Raw genomic sequence first — 17,550 nt, forward strand, 5'->3', positions numbered from 1 at the left:
TGGGTGTAGGTCTGGTGTAGGTCTGGTGTAGGTGGGTGTAGGTCTGGTGTAGGTGGGTGTAGGTGGGTGTAGGTCTGGTGTAGGTGGGTGTAGGTCTGGTGTAGGTGGGTGTAGGTCTGGTGTAGGTCTGGTGTAGGTGGGTGTAGGTCTGGTGTAGGTCTGGTGTAGGTGGGTGTAGGTCTGGTGTAGGTGGGTGTAGGTGGGTGTAGGTCTGGTGTAGGTGGGTGTAGGTTGGTGTAGGTGGGTGTAGGTCTGGTGTAGGTGGGTGTAGGTGGGTGTAGGTCTGGTGTAGGTGGGTGTAGGTGGGTGTAGGTCTGGTGTAGGTGGGTGTAGGTCTGGTGTAGGTGGGTGTAGGTCTGGTGTAGGTGGGTGTAGGTGGGTTTAGGTGGGTGTAGGTCTGGTGTAGGTGGGTGTAGGTCTGGTGTAGGTGGGTGTAGGTCTGGTGTAGGTGGGTGTAGGTCTGGTGTAGGTGGGTGTAGGTGGGTGTAGGTGGGTGTAGGTGGGTGTAGGTCTGGTGTAGGTGGGTGTAGGTCTGGTGTAGGTGGGTGTAGGTCTGGTGTAGGTGGGTGTAGGTGGGTGTAGGTCTGGTGTAGGTGGGTGTAGGTGGGTGTAGGTCTGGTGTAGGTGGGTGTAGGTCTGGTGTAGGTGGGTGTAGGTGGGTGTAGGTGGGTGTAGGTCTGGTGTAGGTGGGTGTAGGTCTGGTGTAGGTGGGTGTAGGTGGGTGTAGGTCTGGTGTAGGTGGGTGTAGGTCTGGTGTAGGTGGGTGTAGGTCTGGTGTAGGTGGGTGTAGGTGGGTGTAGGTGGGTGTAGGTCTGGTGTAGGTGGGTGTAGGTCTGGTGTAGGTGGGTGTAGGTGGGTGTAGGTCTGGTGTAGGTGGGTGTAGGTGGGTGTAGGTCTGGTGTAGGTGGGTGTAGGTCTGGTGTAGGTGGGTGTAGGTGGGTGTAGGTGGGTGTAGGTGGGTGTAGGTCTGGTGTAGGTGGGTGTAGGTCTGGTGTAGGTGGGTGTAGGTGGGTGTAGGTCTGGTGTAGGTGGGTGTAGGTCTGGTGTAGGTGGGTGTAGGTGGGTGTAGGTGGGTGTAGGTCTGGTGTAGGTGGGTGTAGGTGGGTGTAGGTCTGGTGTAGGTGGGTGTAGGTCTGGTGTAGGTGGGTGTAGGTGGGTGTAGGTGGGTGTAGGTCTGGTGTAGGTGGGTGTAGGTCTGGTGTAGGTGGGTGTAGGTCTGGTGTAGGTGGGTGTAGGTGGGTGTAGGTCTGGTGTAGGTGGGTGTAGGTGGGTGTAGGTCTGGTGTAGGTGGGTGTAGGTCTGGTGTAGGTGGGTGTAGGTCTGGTGTAGGTGGGTGTAGGTCTGGTGGAGGTGGGTTGAGATGGTAAAACTCATCACAGCTTTTCCGATGGCAGGTTTTCGGGTATTTGAGGAGATGTGTGTCACATGTGTTTCCAAGTCAGAGGTCGCAAGTTTGGTCAGAACATCTTGAATTGCGGTGGCGACTATTCAGCTTGACATCTGTTTCATAAGGACAGCAGCTTGACATCTGTTTCATAAGGACAGCAGCTTGACATCTGTTTCATAAGGACAGCAGCTTGACATCTGTTTCATAAGGACAGCAGCTTGACATCTGTTTCATAAGGACAGCAGCTTGACATCTGTTTCATAAGGACAGCAGCTTGACATCTGTTTCATAAGGACAGCAGCTTGACATCTGTTTCATAAGGACAGCAGCTTGACATCTGTTTCATAAGGACAGTGGACCTCATGGAGTGACTGCTGTACCACCAGCTCCCATATCTAAACCTATGTGACAATGGCGCCGCCTAGTGGTGTGGTGTGTAACTGCGTTATGTACACCATTGTATGGATGGACCATTTTAGCAATAGCTGACAATTGAAGAAAGCCAATCTGTTGTACATCTGACAGTTCTGGGCATAGTAGTATGCAGTAATGTAATGAAGGCAGTCTAGTGATCAAACAGAAGTTAGAGTATATCGTACTTTATGTGATATAACATTAATGAAAGTGGAGTCGGGGCTGTATCTGGTGAGATTCAGGTTTGCATTATGAAATGTCTTTTTATGAATTCTCTCTTTTGTGAATTCTCTCTTTTATGAATTCTCTCTTTTGTGAATCCTCTCTTTTGTGAATCCTCTCTTTTGTGAATCCTCTCTTTTGTGAATCCTCTCTTTCTGGTTGTGTTTTCTGGGTGGAGAGTGACAGGGTCTATCAGGGTCTGTCTGGATAAACAGACATTGATGAGCATAAAGCATGGTTGGATCCTCTCCCTTTCAAAGCCAGAGTTATGAATGGTTATCAACACTGTCAACACCTCCTGTTTGACCTGTCATAACATTGTAATAAGATGCCATTGTGATATAATAACGTGTAATAACATGTCCTTCCTCTGATGTGGTCCTGTAGGAAAGGCCAGACCAACGAGGATCCTCAGAACAAGGAGAAACAGAGGAGAAGGTATCTGAACCTCCGTCCCATCACTGCTCTGAAGGGCCTCAACCTATCATGCAAAACACACTCAATCAATCAATCAATCACATTTATTTGTATAGCACTTTTTACATCGACAAATGTCACAAAGTGCTTCACAACAAAAACAATGTGAAATAATATGCACAATACAAACAATATGATCTAATACACCAAACCACAGACCCCCAAAGTAAGCCAAGGAAAACGTCCTTAAAGAATGCCAGGGAGAGTGTATGTGAGTTGTGTTTTAATGTGGTGTATCACAGTCAACACTGACAGATCAGGGTTATGTACCCGGTGCTTGTGTGTGTCACCCGTTCATCATGACCTGAAGTGACTGTATCTCTGGAAAAGACTCAACTCTCTCACCCTTTTCTCTCTCTCTCTCTCTCTCTCTCTCTCTCTCTCTCCCTCTCTCTCTCTCTCTCTCTCTCTCTCTCTGTCTCTCTCCCTCTCTCTCTCTCTCTCTCTGTCTCTCTCTCTCTCTCTCTCTCTCTCTCTCTCTCTCTGTCTCTCTCTGTCTGTCTCTCTCTCTCTCTCCCTCTCTCTCTCTCTCTCTCTCTCTCTCTCTCTCTCTCTCTTTCTCTCTCTCTGTCTCTCTCTCTCTCTCTCTCTCTCCCTTGTTTTCATACACAAACCAACATTCCTTCTCACTCTCTTTCTCCCCGTAAACCTTTAACCCCCCGTTTCTCCACTTCCTCCACCACCCCCAGGTCGCGTTCCCGTGGCAACACCAGTAGTGGTAGTGAATCGGAGAATTCCACCAGGGAGCATCGTAAAAAGAAAAACTGGTGGGTGGTTTCTCCCACGGCCAGTTGAAGACATGTTGCTGTTACATTAATAACCTCTTAAACTGGACAGGGCCATAATTGGTCCCAAATTCTGCTTTAATTTGATTATTGATGACTTTATCTCCTTGTCATGTGTAGTATGTTATTCTGAACTATGATGTGAGCATATCCACACAAAACGACAAGATGTTACCTATCAAAAGGCATCCTGCTTTTAAATCTGATCATCATATTTCTAATGTTATAAGCTGTTTTGTGTGGGTCTGGTTTTTAGGCAAATAGGGCATTCAGCAGAAGTAAACTACATGTCCTTGATATTATTGTACATGGTGGTATTACAAGACTAACTAATAGGCAGCGGTAGATGAGGCTCCGTGGTCAGATGTCCAGCTCTGATGACATCACGTGTTGTGTTCTTATCTGGATAATTCCTGGTACCTCAACTTAAGACTTATAGATATAATTCAATTGGGGATATTAGAATTACATTAAAGTAAATTCAATACTTGTCTGACTGTATTTTGCATGGACTAATGTGTGTGTGTGTGTGTGTGATGTGTGTGTGTGTGTGTGTGTGTGTGTGTGTGTGTGTGTGTGTGTGTGTGTGTGGTGTGTGTGTGGTGTGTGTGTGGTGTGTGTGTGTGTGTGTGTGTGGTACCCAGGTCCCGTCAGGAGAATGAGATGGTGGACTCTGGCCCACAGTGGGAGGCTGTGCTTCGCCGTCAGAAGGAGAAGTCTCAGAACGACCCAAACCACCGCCGCTCACGACACCGCTCCCGATCGTAAGGCCCCTCCCCTCCCTTACCCTTTGACCTCTCTGGCCTGTTCCGCCAGCCCTCCCTTCCTCCCTCCCTCCCCCCCTCCCCCCCTCCCCCCCTCCCTCCCTCTCAAGCTTCTCCTCGATCAATCTCCTCGATCTCCAGCCACATGGCAGCGTATCCTAAAATAATGTGCCTTCTTAGAATAAACCGTTAACCATCCATCCTTCTCCTTCTTCTGTGGTGTGTGTGTGTGTGTGTGTGTGTGTGTGTGTGTGTGTGTGTGTGTGTGTGTGTGTGTGTTTTCCAAAGGCGAAGTCCAGATGTGCAGGCAAAGGAACAGCTGTGGAAGCACATCAAGTAAGTCCCATGACTCCATCTATCAGGGCTGGTGAAGATGAAGGCCTTTCTATTGAACGAGCCCCTTCACTCACAGTTGTTACAGGAGACAGGTCATCTAGTTGTGTCTGAGCCCAGAGCTCTGTTCTCCCTGGGGGGGGGGGGGGGGCTCGTGTGCAAGAAAATACCACATTCCAAACAGTTGACTGACGATTGAGTTTTTTTTTGTTTTTGTTTGTCTGACTGCAGGAAGGAGCTGGTGGATCCATCCGGCCTATCAGAGGAGCAGCTGAAGGAGATACCCTATAAGAAAGTAGAGTAAGTAAATCACCAACTGCCAAACAGTTCTGGAACACTCCCCACCAAGTGTTCTGTGTGGTGTCTACCTAGCAACAACACTTTGATTGGCTACAAAATGAAGCATCTGGTAATTAAAGTCACCCTTGTTTGACAATGTTTGATAATTTGGGCGACTTTATTCACTTTATTCGGCACAAGATAAAAATAGATCATGTTCAGCATATTAGAGCAATCTTCTGATCTGCACTTACTGTAGGAGAGAGAAGATGGCTTGTGTTGGTGATTCAAACCCATTTCTGAATCCAAATTGGGTCATCCCCCCCCCCCCCTTCCCTCCCCAGCCAGGCTGAGGTGTGCATCACATAACCTGAATAATTGACACATCTGCATTTTCAAAGCCTTCCCAGTGAGGTCATATGTAAATGTCATTTTCCTGCACTCTGAAACTAATGAATTCTCTGTCTCTGTTCTCACATGAGGCCAAAGTGGATCATTCTGTATGCCGTGTGTTTCTCCCCTCCAGAACCCAAGGTGATCCAATCAAGATCCGGCATTCCCACTCTCCACGGAGCTTCCGCCAGTACCGGCGCTCCCAGTGCTCAGACGGGGAGAGGTCCGTTCTGTCCGAGGTCAAGTGAGTCCAAACTGGTCTGAGGCCAGAACTTTTCACTCTCTTCCCTCTCTCTGGTGAAACCCGGTGCACTCATTCAGGCACAGAGGAATGACCCAGGGTTCTGGTGTGGTCCTCTGTGGCTCAGTGGGTAGAGCATGGCGCTAACAATGCTTAGGTTGTGGGTTTGATTCCCACTGGGACCATATATACTGATAAATGTATGTATTCATTGCAGTGTAAGTCTCTTTGGATAAAAGCGTCAGCTAAATGGCAGATATTATTATCAGGAAATTGAGTTTATTATAATTGTTACTGTGTGTGTGTGTGTGTGTGTGTGTGTGTGTCTCTCCTCAGCGCTCGGACAGACCTTGTGCCCGCTTTACCTGTGACTCGCACCGCCGATGTCCCGGGTTCTAGCTCCACCCCCTCTCAGGTCAGCCCCCCCCCCCCCCCCCCCCCCCCCATCCTGCTTTTGCATCTGATCATCATATGTCGAATGTTAAAAGCAGTTTAGTTTGGGTCTGTTTTTTAGGCGGAAATGAGTCAAATAGGGCATCCACATCCAGCAGAAGGTCCAACTGTATGAATGATAATATTGGGGTCAACATTGTTTGTTGTTTTCCAGAAAAAGCAAGGTTCCAAAGACGCCCTGTCAGAGATCACCGAGCAGGAGGGGAAGAGCAGCGTGAAGGTGGTGAAGACGGTCCACACTCCCAGGACCAAGACGGAGACGTGACCACCGGCCCACCGCCACGGAGAAGTCACAGTCTCTCAACCACAACCGTGTCAAGAGAAGTCTGACTTCAAGGGAGGGGGGGGGGGGGGGGGATGGGGGACTTGAAGAACCACACTGGAAGGAGCTGCAGTCGAGCCCACTGATGACCCAGCATCCCCTCCCTGAGGCCCTGTGTGTCTGTACAGTGTGTGTGTTACAGTAGGTAGTGCATGGACAGCCCTTACAGGGGGCGGAAGGACCCCGGCTGATTTGTCAGTGTACTCTGCTGTTATTTGGGAACTCTGTATCTTCACATCAACACCAACAGGACACTGAGCCTTAAGGCCCTCCTGTGTGTGTGTGTGTGTGTGTGTGTGTGTGTGTGTGTGGGTGGGTGGGGGGGGTATAGACATTACAGCGTTTATGCACGGTAAGTCAAATGTCTAGAGCTAAAGTCAAACTGCCACAAACCCCTCCCCCTTCATCCCTCTGTTCATACACGTAGCGGAAAGCGTTGAAAAGTGTCAAAAACTTTTTATTTTTTTATTTTAATCACATTGATTCTGATCTGACGCTCAAATGAAGGACGGTGACACTGGACGGCTTAGGTAGCAACACACTGCAAACGAAGGTCTGGCCTCATGTTTCATTTGCCTTCTACTGATTTGACCTGAATTGTTCTTGTTGTTATTATTATTATTATTATTATTATACAGTATTATTAAAACGTAAGTGTTTCAGTCGTACATGTTGCGCTCCGACGGACCCGGGTTGTTGTTGTCAGGCGTCTGTTCTGCGTCTCTACTGTCGGAAACTGCTGCTGGAATCCCATGTTTGCACATGATTGAATACTTATTAATAATTGTCCTTTTGTCTGTCTCTGCTGTCACCTAGAATAGGCTACAGTGTACAGGTAGTTGAACTGGAATATCAATCCTTGTCAATAAAAACACTCAAACTGTCTCAAATGTAATCCGTGTTTCTCGGTATTGTTCTGAGTCCTGTGGTTCGTTTTCCCAGGACCGCCCGGCACCAGCAGAGGGCGTCAAACGGCCAGTTTTTACTCTTTGACTCTGTGAATGGATGTTGTACGACTAAATGAGAGATATAAAATGTACCCTTGAAGGTCATCATCATCATCATCGTCGTCATCGTCGTCATCATCATCATCATCATCTTCATCATCATCTTAACCATCATAATCGTCATCACCATCATCTATTGTCATATTTAATGTATTAGTACCTGAGTGGCTGCTATATGCTTACAGGGAAACCTCCCACAGTGCTTTAGTTTGATGTATACCAACAACCTGTCCATATACCTGTTTACATTTTTATAGGCAATTTTTTTTTGAATGGTTTGAAAATAAGCATGCTTCTGAGACAGAAAATGAAAGGTCCATAATTCAATGGCCAACTGTCATGTCAAACGAGTGCAAGTCAATTATCAGTACGCCAACATCAACAGATCAATCCCTTGCCGTGTTCAGGAAAAAACGATTCTTTGAGAGAAAGCAAACTGCTCAGGGATTTGGCACAGACGTTGTGTTGACTCAAAGGCTCTGTGTGTTGACTTCTGTGTGATGAACGGCGGTACCACAGGTCCTGTCCTGCTCTCAACTCAAAGGACTCAGACTTGACTTTGTCTTGGAAGTAACCAAGCGTGTGTTTTTGCTGGAAGCCATACGGTTTGATGCGTACACACATACACGGTGTGATTATGTCACTGTATCTTCCCTCACTGATATCCTTCCCATTCCTCTGACCAGAGTTATCTCAGAACATCTGCACCAGAGTTAGTCACCATCCTAACGCGTTATGGCAGCGTCCCAGAAAGCCTTGCCAAACGCACTCTGTCACCTCTTCCATTTCAAAGAGGGATATGAAACGGCCCCAGAAGTGGATTATACCGGCCAACTTGAAAGGGGAATAACTTTACTTTTGGATATTTCTCATGGCATGAAAAGGGGGGAGGGGACTGAACATGAGTTGTTAGTTTCATTCGGGGGGAAATACCACTATAGACTTGAAAACTAGACTGCAATTCAAACTCATAAAATGCTTCTGGGAGAGAATTCACACATACAAACTTGTACATTTGTAGCATTCCGAAGTTCGTCAACCAACCAACCCAAGGAATTCCGGAGGGGATAAATGACAATTATCTTTATGTCTAATGACCTCAAAACATCCTGTTTTCCCAGAGGACAACAGCGAACAGCACTCGACCTCAAGTAAACAGCATAACATCCTGTTCCTTCCTTCCTGGTCTCAGACCGGCCTGCCCAGTGAGTCAGGACACATGGCTGCAGCGTAGCTGTAAAAAGGGCTATTACTCACTCATTAGTGCATACAAACCAGTAATGGTTCATTACCGGCCATTGGTGGCAGATATGAAGGTACTTCAACACTGAGCTCCAGAACGGGCTACAACGTCAACAACAGCTGCAGCAGTGTACAGAGCTGTACAGAGCACTCTGGACACCCTACCAGCAGCATACCGGAGTCCTGGAGGCCTTCTGTATCAGATGCCTTCCAGATCCTAACCCTGCCATGAGAGGACAGGGTTCCCTTTGTGGAAACCTACAGGTGCACACAGACATCCAGCATCTAAGTGATTCTAGCGCACAGACACCTCTGACCGGGACACATCATCTGCCTGCCACGGTACCACCCCCCTCTCCGATACCGTACGTAGATTACCCGACTGACAGAGAGTGAGGGCAGCTGGAAACACACAATCAACAGTCATGAATGTCTAGGAGCAAGTTCCAGAGGTGTGTACGACACCCGTCGTCACCTCCAGCCCGGTGCAGTGAACCCTTCATATTCACCTGAGCGAAGGTTTGGAAAGCTCTCTGGTTGTTCTCTGATAACCAGGAATTAAAGGGGAAAATCAACTTGGACCAGAGCAGGAGAGAATGGGTTACATGGCAGTTCTACAGGCTGCCCTGCAGGTATGTCCTGATCCTGTCCTCCTGGTGTTGAATAACGGTAAGTGGGAGAGATCGTGTGTTAGCACAGACGCTCCTGCTCGACACACAGGCCATTAACAACGCCAGCCCAAGCCCATCACTCCATTACAAGCTAAAGGTCATGTATCATTGCTGAGATACTGCAGGTTGGGAAATAGATTTTTTGTTCCTGTGTGCGTGTGTGTGTGCATGTGTGCGTACGTGCGTGCCTGCCACAAGCGGATTATGATATATCCACATGTTAAATGCAGTGACAGAATCGTTGATGCCCTTTGACACAAGATCAAATTCAGTGTTGTCCTTGGATGACATCTGTCGGCTCCATAATCTAAATCCAGTGTCTAAGTAACATCCAACAGTGGTGCTGCTCTCCACTGTCTGCAGTAGTTGGTGTGTCTTCAAGGGATGTTTTTTCCGATAGCGGCTGAAACCTCTTGTTGGGTCCCTGGGGGAGCTGATAAAAGGCTTACGTGAGAGATCTGCAGACTCGTCCCAGTAGAAGAGTCCTTCCTATGCTGCCTGCCTCAGAACACAGACAGCACAGGGCTTCTGCCCCCACTGCTCTGAAGCCAGGGTATGATTTAGAGACGGGACTGGAGGCGCCACAAAGACTGCACTGTAATTAGAGAAAGGTGGTCAAACACAACAATGACATGTTAAAACAGTAACACAAAGGCCTGATAGCAGTTAAACCAGAGCCTTTCCCCCCCTGCTCTCTCCCTTCAGTAGCTGTTCTCGTGTTGTTTTGAGGGAGGGGAGGGAACGGGAGAATGTGAAGAAAGGAAATCTGAAGAAAGGAACACGAGAAAGAAAGAGAATGAAAGGAGATGAAATGAAAAGTGGCATTTGGAGCGGGAGCTGCTGATGAGATTAGATGGTCAGACAGAGAGGGGTCCACTGGGGTCCGCTCAGCACCCAGAACCTGCCGCTCCAGAACCGGCCCCCCAGATGGGAAGGAATAATGGGCTTTGCTCGCATGAACCCAACTTCACCCCTACCCTCCAAATCCTCTATCCCTCAGAATTCACACCAACACTCTCTCACTCACAAACAAAGTCTCTCACTCACACTCACACTCAGACACACAGACACAGACACAGACACAGACACAGACACAGACACAGACAGACACACACATATGTCAAAGGTGTGTGTTTCCACAGCATGAGAAAGCAGCCTGAGAGGAACTGTGACACATCTCAAAGTAATCATTCTCCCGCTGGAAATCACAGAGCGTACAGAGCGGCTGGCCGGCGCTAACATCACATGCCTCAGCAGTCTGACTATTCTCTCCTTTGCCAAACATTTGATTCCCCTTGACTGCATTTTTCCATGTGAAACTCCAAGTTTTTCCAGATTCAAACTCCATAGGGATGAAATTGAGTCACACAGAACTGCTGAGAAGCCATTTCTATGAATACTGACATGCCATTAGATAAAAATGACACAGGGGTTTGAGCCCCTTGTGTATTTAAATGGCCTCTGCTTTGTGGTTGTCCTGCATCCACAAACCCACAGCAGGACAGTGTTGTGTTCATGAACGCTAAGCAGCTCTGACTGGGCTCCTCTTATCAGCTGACTCTATTTTCACTTTTCTGTCTCAAACGTCTGTATTTGCCTATTCCTGTGGAAACCTTCTGGTGTGTGTGGGGGTTAGAGATTTGTCCAACTGTGTTGTAAGGAATATCCTGTTGGAAGCCATAACAGACCACGCTTTGGATTTTCTATCCAGATACTTGGCATAAAGCTGCTGGCCATTAATGGCTTTAGACCACTGCTTGGAAACTGCCTTAGGACACGTTGTAACTCTGTATTCAATGACCAGGCTGTCTTCAATCCTCAAACAAAGCACAATTGCCTATTTCTTTACCAAATTGTTGAGCCCTCCCCATCCCCCACCCCCCTCCAAATAAAACAACACAGATTTAGGAGTTTGCATATTTATTTAACTACTGCTAAAATAGCCAAAAAAGTACATAGTATACTGTAAGAGCATCACTTAGAATTTCACAAAGCTGTCTTAATATATTTTTTTGTTTATCTATCAATCAATCATACACAATGGTAAATATACTGAATACCTCAAGAGACTAAAAGCAGACCTTGTCTATACTATTCATTTGCTCTGTACATAACAGCTGGCATACCTAGTCTACCAAAGGAAAGAAACGCAGGAGGAACATTTGTGACAAATAAACTCAACCAGAAAAAGAGAGCATGCGATTGATTAGACCGAAGCAAGCAACAGGCTCCCAACATCCAGGGAGAATGGAAGACAAAGAATACTAGCGTGGGCTTTCAAAGTTGGTTATCATATTAGAATCTTTAACAATATGAATTAACAGGAAGCAAAGACAAAACTGCAAATACTGACATTACTCTTATAAATAAAAAGCTTTTTGGTTTAGTTTGTGTTTTATAACAAAGTAAGCGTCTCACATGAATTTACAAAATCATTCAAAAAAGACATCAATGAAAAAGATTGTTCTCTGTGTTTTATACTGTTATGCTACATGTGTGCCCCGTTTGGAATATGCATGTTTTTCAACAAGATTATATGCATCATGTGATTCCAGTCTCACACTGACCAGGTCAGGACTGACCCAGTAGGACCGAGTCTGAACCAGCTGGTGAAGAAGATGAGGAAAAACCCTGAACCCAAACCCTCTCAGGCTGGGACTACACACACACACACACACACACACACACACACACACACACACACACACACACACACACACACACACACACACACACACACACACACACACACACACACACACACACACACACACACACACACACACACACACACACACACGCACACGCGCGCACAGACACACACGCACACACACACACACACGTCATTTCATCACAAGTTATCTTGCCATATCAGAAGAGCTCTCATAAACCACCACTACTACTGTTTACTCATGCTAAGCAACTTGAAGCAGACATCTAAAATCTAACATTAATGTCGTGCTGTGGTGTATTTCTGTGGAGTTTCCCTGTAACAAATTCATTAGTTTCTTTACAAGTATGCAAATCTCTTAGGAGATCTCTGTTACACACAAACACACTAAGGGGGAAAAATGCACTCTTGGTTTGAGATTGTCTGTCAAACACACAAGCTCAAAAAGTGAATAGCATTTTCTAAAAGTGACCTGTGCCGGGTACTACGTCCTCTCCCTTGGATCAGTCGGACAGTTAAAGGGACACTAACTAATTGTGTTTAACAATTGCAGTTTTGTGATTGCTCCCATCAACATGGTGTATTTTGATCATCTTTTCGTGGAGTCCTTTCCTTTAGTGAAACATTAAACCACCAAACTTGTTCCATCCTTGAATCCAATGAGAAAGCCGCACAGAAAACCACAGGAAAAAAAAGCCGATCCTGACCAGAAGTTACAACAACCAGACAACAGAGAACCAACACCTTCTTGGAACAAGAAAACATGAAATAAAACCCATCTCGGCTACCTTACCAAGGAGGAGATTAAAGTCCAAAATAGCACCATTCATCAGTGTCTCAAATCGGTGGCAGCATCTCAATCACTTACCACAAGGAAACAAATGCATTTCTACAGCTACGTCTACACATCACAGCGAACATCACGCGTCTACATCATGGTTCAATACTGGCAACAAAAACATCTAAAACCTAAAAAGCAAACCTACTTAAACCAAATAAACATGTTAAAAAAAATAATCAACTAGGAAGCGTTTAGTACCTAAAATGACAAAAAGGGGACTCTTAGCCTCAGTAAACACTGTAGTGTGTGTAAGTTGTTGAGACATTGATGTCAGAGTGAGGAATTCAGAACGGTTATTGTTGTTGAGTTTGAATGTGTAGAGGTGGAGGAACAGATGTGAGTCTGCAGGTGTTTTAATATACATCAATACTGTGAGAGGAAGCACACTTGAGTATAAGAGTGTGTGTGTGTGTGTGTGTGTGTGTGTAGAGAGGATTCGGCTGGTAAAGAGTGTGTGTGTGTGTGTGTGTGTGTGTAGAGAGGACTCGGCTGTTAAAGAGTGTGTGTGTGTGTGTGTGTGTGTGTGTGTGTAGAGAGGACTCGGCTGGTAAAGAGTGTGTGTGTGTGTGTGTGTGTGTGTGTAGAGAGGACTCGGCTGTTAAAGAGTGTTCTGTGGAAAAAATGGAAGACATGCTGCTGCAAGTTACTGGGCCTGAGGCGCCTGAGGAGTCTGAACAGAGACACCTGTCTGTCCGTCCGTCCGTCTGTCTGTCTGTCTGTCTGTCTGTCTGTGTGTCTGTGTGTCTGTGTGTCTGTGTGTCTGTGTGTCTGTGTGTCTGTCTGTGTGTCTGTGTGTCTGTCTGTCTGTGTGTCTGTGTGTCTGGTCTCTGCTGTAGTCTGTCTGTCTGTCTGTCTGTCTGTCTGTCTGTCTGTCTGTCTGTCTGCCAGGTATGTCTGTCTGTCTGTCTGTCTAGTCTGTCTAGTCTGTCAGGTCTGTCAGGTCTGTCTGTACTAAGTTGCATTGTGTCATCTGGAATTTGCTCCCCTCCAAGAGAACAAACATATCAACAAGGCTTAGAGTCCCGAACTTTTCTAACATGTTAATAATCACACAGGCAGAGAAGAGGACAACTCCAGAGTCATCGTCTCCTCCATCCCCGACACAACTTAACAAAGAACGCTAGACGTGATTACAGAAAATTACAAAATACAGAGTTATTTTTTCTATTTGTTCTTTAAGGTGAGAGCGTACTTCTCCCGTGTCAGAGGAAAGAAATGATGAGTCTTGTTGCTGCCTCCCACCTGTCGGTCTGACTGGCAGCGGCAAACTGCAGTCATCTCTGATTTAAACACAAAAGGGCAAAGTGCAGAATAACTTGTAAAGACACTTGTAGATCTGTCATAAGGCATTTCAATGACATGATAAACAAATAATACACCTTATTCTTCAGCATGTAAAGCTGTAGTTTTGTCTTACGACACTTGTAACAATGTCTCTGCAATACTTTTTTGGACACTTTATCTTGACAGTTAAGTTACATCAAAGTCAGTAAAAAGAGGAAACCATATGTTACCTCAGGGACTCCTCCTCCATAGCCTGCGTTGGTTGACCTCAGACGGTTAAACTGGTACCTACAGGGAAGAGACAAACTATGAGAAAAGGCAAAGTCAACACAGCGAATCCATTGATTGTTTTGCATGGATTATGATGAATGTGTCATACTCCAGTGGGGATCCAAGCAACGGCTCAAGACCCTGCAGCTCCAACCACAGTTCTCAGACATCAACACAAGCTGCATTGACTGGAAAGACCAAACACTGTCAGCTTTATCTGCCCCTGAGGGTGATAACATCTGCCCCTGAGGGTGATAACATCTGCCCCTGAGGGTGATAACATGCCCAGAGACACTTCAACATGGCTTCAGTGATGACAACCAAGAATGAAAACAAGAAACAAAAAACCCCTGGAACTGCTCTCTCGTCTGGAGGGAGGGAGGGAGGGAGGGGGAAAAAAATGAAAACAACTAAACCGGCCATCTCGTAATCTTCTCATGAATCATGCTGCTTAAGTCAGCGCTCGTGCAGAATCTGCCCTCCTTCTTTTGCATGACTTAGTTTTTTTTTGTTTTTTTTTTAAGTAAATGCACATGGTGGTTACAGCAGAGCGAGGCGGCCACCTGTTAAAAGCCCGTCCATTCTGCTTCCCTCGCTGCAGCCTGGACCGCCTCCAGCTCCAGTCAAACAAGGTCACATTTCCCCCCACGTCAGACCGCAGCACTGAGCACGCCTGAACCCACTGAACCCACAGCCCTGAGCTACAGACAGATCCTGGAGACCCGCCCCTACTGCCTCAGCTCCAACACACAGCCTAGCAGGAGCAGCCTAGCAGCCTAGCAGCCTAGCAGGAGCAGCCTAGCAGGAGCAGCCTAGCAGGAGCAGCCTAGCAGCCTAGCAGGAGCAGCCTAGCAGCCTAGCAGCCTAGCAGCCTAGCAGGAGCAGCCTAGCAGCCTAGCAGCCTAGCAGGAGCAGCCTAGCAGGAGCAGCCTAGCAGGAGCAGCCTAGCAGCCTAGCAGGAGCAGCCTAGCAGCCTAGCAGGAGCAGCCTAGCAGCCTAGCAGGAGCAGCCTAGCAGGAGCAGCCTAGCAGCCTAGCAGGAGCAGCCTAGCAGCCTAGCAGGAGCAGCCTAGCAGCCTAGCAGCCTAGCAGGAGCAGCCTAGCAGCCTAGCAGGAGCAGCCTAGCAGGAGCAGCCTAGCAGCCTAGCAGCCTAGCAGGAGCAGCCTAGCAGCCTAGCAGGAGCAGCCTAGCAGGAGCAGCCTAGCAGCCTAGCAGGAGCAGCCTAGCAGGAGCAGCCTAGCAGGAGCAGCCTAGCAGGAGCAGCCTAGCAGGGCCACTGCAGCAGGACATTGCTCATCCTGTGACCAGGCTCTGAGGGGACGGTCACTGCGGTGCTGCTGGCTCTGACTGGATCAGGGGACCGGGGTGTCGGTACTGTTACAGTTATAGTGTCAGATTGGTGCTAGTTTGATCATCTGCAGTGATTTGATAGTGGGTCTACTCCACCTACCTACCTACCTACCTACCTACCTACACACACCCACACCAGGAAACCCTTGACATATTTTAATAAGATATCTATTTCATTGACAATACTCCTCCCCTTTAACCTCATAGGTGTATACATGATGAGAAGACATAACATTGGAGTTATCTACATCTGCAACAGACTGAGTCAATTATTACCTCAAGACAATATGCTTCTCATGACCAAATCTGTATTCTGTTCAGGTCACCTAGACATGCAGCATGAGCGACATGGGCTCTAGTCTAACCCTTCTGAAAGGCAGCCTCAGATCTTACCATGATTATCTGCAAAAGCTCCTCTTGCACCGCAGTGTTGGTCATCTGAGCGAGTGGGGAACGCTAAAAGGATGAAAATTAGGGTTTTTTTTAGTGTCAAAATGAAACACTAGCCACGATGTGCATAACCAAATCAACCTAAAACGAGATTAATTTCAATGCACAGCAATGCGACAGTGCTTATCAAATGCATCGATGCAGCAGGCAGACAAGGTATGACTTCATCAGTATTTGGGTCTAAATATAGGTCCGGGAATGAACACCTGCTGGTGCCTATTGTGCTATAATCACAAACTAAGTATCTATCCACCGTAGGTACAGATGATCAACATGGATATGATGTATGACGATAAGCTCATCTACACATCTGATCCAACCATGCATCCAGTCGACTGGACATGCTGTCGTGCTAACGTTGTTAGCCCGTCAGACAAAGACATTCTGCTGCAGGAAAAGCGAAGCTGCTGGTAAATGTCAGAAGGGATCCCATGCCAGCTTGGCAGGTCCGTCCCTAGCCCCGGCTAACGGCTCTAAACCTAACCCACCCAGCCAGGGATCTGGACTTTCTCCAACATCAGAACCGGTCCTAGAGCCTAACGCTACATAAAAACACGACACCGTGGCAGCGACGGGCTACCCGGGCGTGTTAAGCTAGCTCGCTGCTGCTGACTCGGAGGTCCCTGGCACGGCTAGCCGAGCTACTTACAGACCGCAGCCCCGCTCCGGGAGTCGTCTCCGGCCGGCCGGCCGCGGCGGCGGCGGCGGGGCTCCAGCTGAACGCCGCAGTGAGACAAGGTAGACAAGGACAGAGAGCTGTCGACTGGACCAGGACAAGCAGCCTTGTAGGGGGAGAGAACCCCCTTACAAGGCTGCCTTCCCTCGACTACCACTGTCGTTGACTGGGTTAGGGAGCTACAGTCTTAACAATGAGCTAATTCTGACGGTTAGTGGCCGGGGGCCAAGCCCCCCCTCTCACGGTTGCAGTACAGCCAGACTGCTGACTGCTTAGTCGGCAGAGCAGAGAGAGACTCCCGGCCCCCTCCTCCGTCTGGAAGGCCCGGGCCTCCTCCAATCAGATACCCTCCTCCGTCTGGAAGGCCCGGGCCTCCTCCAATCAGATACCCTCCTCCGTCTGGAAGGCCCGGGCCTCCTCCAATCAGATACCCTCCTCCGTCTGGAAGGCCCGGGCCTCCTCCAATCAGATACCCTCCTCCGTCTGGAAGGCCCGGGCCTCCTCCAATCAGATACCCTCCTCCGTCTGGAAGGCCCGGGCCTCCTCGATACCTAGATAGATACACACACTACGTTGATAGATACACACGCTACCTTGATACACACACACGGGTCTATGGGAAGGGTGCAAATCACACACACCTTTAAAACACCTGGAACGAACTTGGATTGGATTGCTGATGTGACATTCCCAGCTCTGCTACCAGAGACTGTATATACATGGAGGTTTCCACCTTTTCTGCTGCCTCTCTCTGCCTGTCTGACAAGCTCCAAATGGTCAATATCAATATCACTTTGTTTTTTTAATGTAATTGTTCAATTACTTTGATTGCTCAATATGGCATTATTACCAATTATAAATATATGGTGATAGTTAATTTCACCACTTGTCTTTGTCTGCTCGGCATATGAGTTTATCCGCAAACTACAGGAACTAGTTTATACAACCTACACCAGTTGTCTTCATTCTTAACAACTGTGTTTACTCCACAACTAAGCTGTCATCTTTGTGGTTTGTG

The 17,550-nt window shown here is 47.5% G+C and overlaps 1 protein-coding gene and 1 long non-coding RNA gene across 3 annotated transcripts in view; one reads left to right on the forward strand and one right to left on the reverse strand.

Moving 5' to 3' along the window:
* Nucleotides 1–6,013, forward strand: part of epb41l4a (erythrocyte membrane protein band 4.1 like 4A) — a gene marked incomplete at its 3' end in the record, with an annotated part of 52,476 nt that extends 46,463 nt beyond the window's left edge. The window contains exons 16-23 of one of the 2 annotated variants that reach the window (XM_083669480.1): nucleotides 2,411–2,461; nucleotides 3,190–3,267; nucleotides 3,930–4,049; nucleotides 4,338–4,385; nucleotides 4,614–4,682; nucleotides 5,188–5,298; nucleotides 5,632–5,710; nucleotides 5,903–6,013. In XM_083669480.1, the coding sequence (XP_083525606.1) occupies nucleotides 2,411–2,461; nucleotides 3,190–3,267; nucleotides 3,930–4,049; nucleotides 4,338–4,385; nucleotides 4,614–4,682; nucleotides 5,188–5,298; nucleotides 5,632–5,710; nucleotides 5,903–6,013 (667 nt within the window). The remainder of the gene's footprint in view (nucleotides 1–2,410; nucleotides 2,462–3,189; nucleotides 3,268–3,929; nucleotides 4,050–4,337; nucleotides 4,386–4,613; nucleotides 4,683–5,187; nucleotides 5,299–5,631; nucleotides 5,711–5,902) is intronic. The other variant, XM_083669479.1, reaches the window with a different exon arrangement.
* A 4,961-nt stretch (nucleotides 6,014–10,974) lies between these two features.
* LOC310804833 lies at nucleotides 10,975–16,812 on the reverse strand. The gene is made up of 4 exons (XR_014554223.1): nucleotides 16,506–16,812; nucleotides 15,800–15,862; nucleotides 14,017–14,074; nucleotides 10,975–13,782 (listed from the first exon to the last, which is right to left on the reverse strand). It is a non-coding gene; the product is annotated as an uncharacterized lncRNA (long non-coding RNA).
* Between the last annotated feature and the right edge of the window lie 738 nt (nucleotides 16,813–17,550).

This window comes from Argentina silus, assembly GCF_951799395.1.
Source record: "Argentina silus genome assembly, chromosome: 5".
Lineage (NCBI taxonomy): Eukaryota > Metazoa > Chordata > Actinopteri > Argentiniformes > Argentinidae > Argentina > Argentina silus.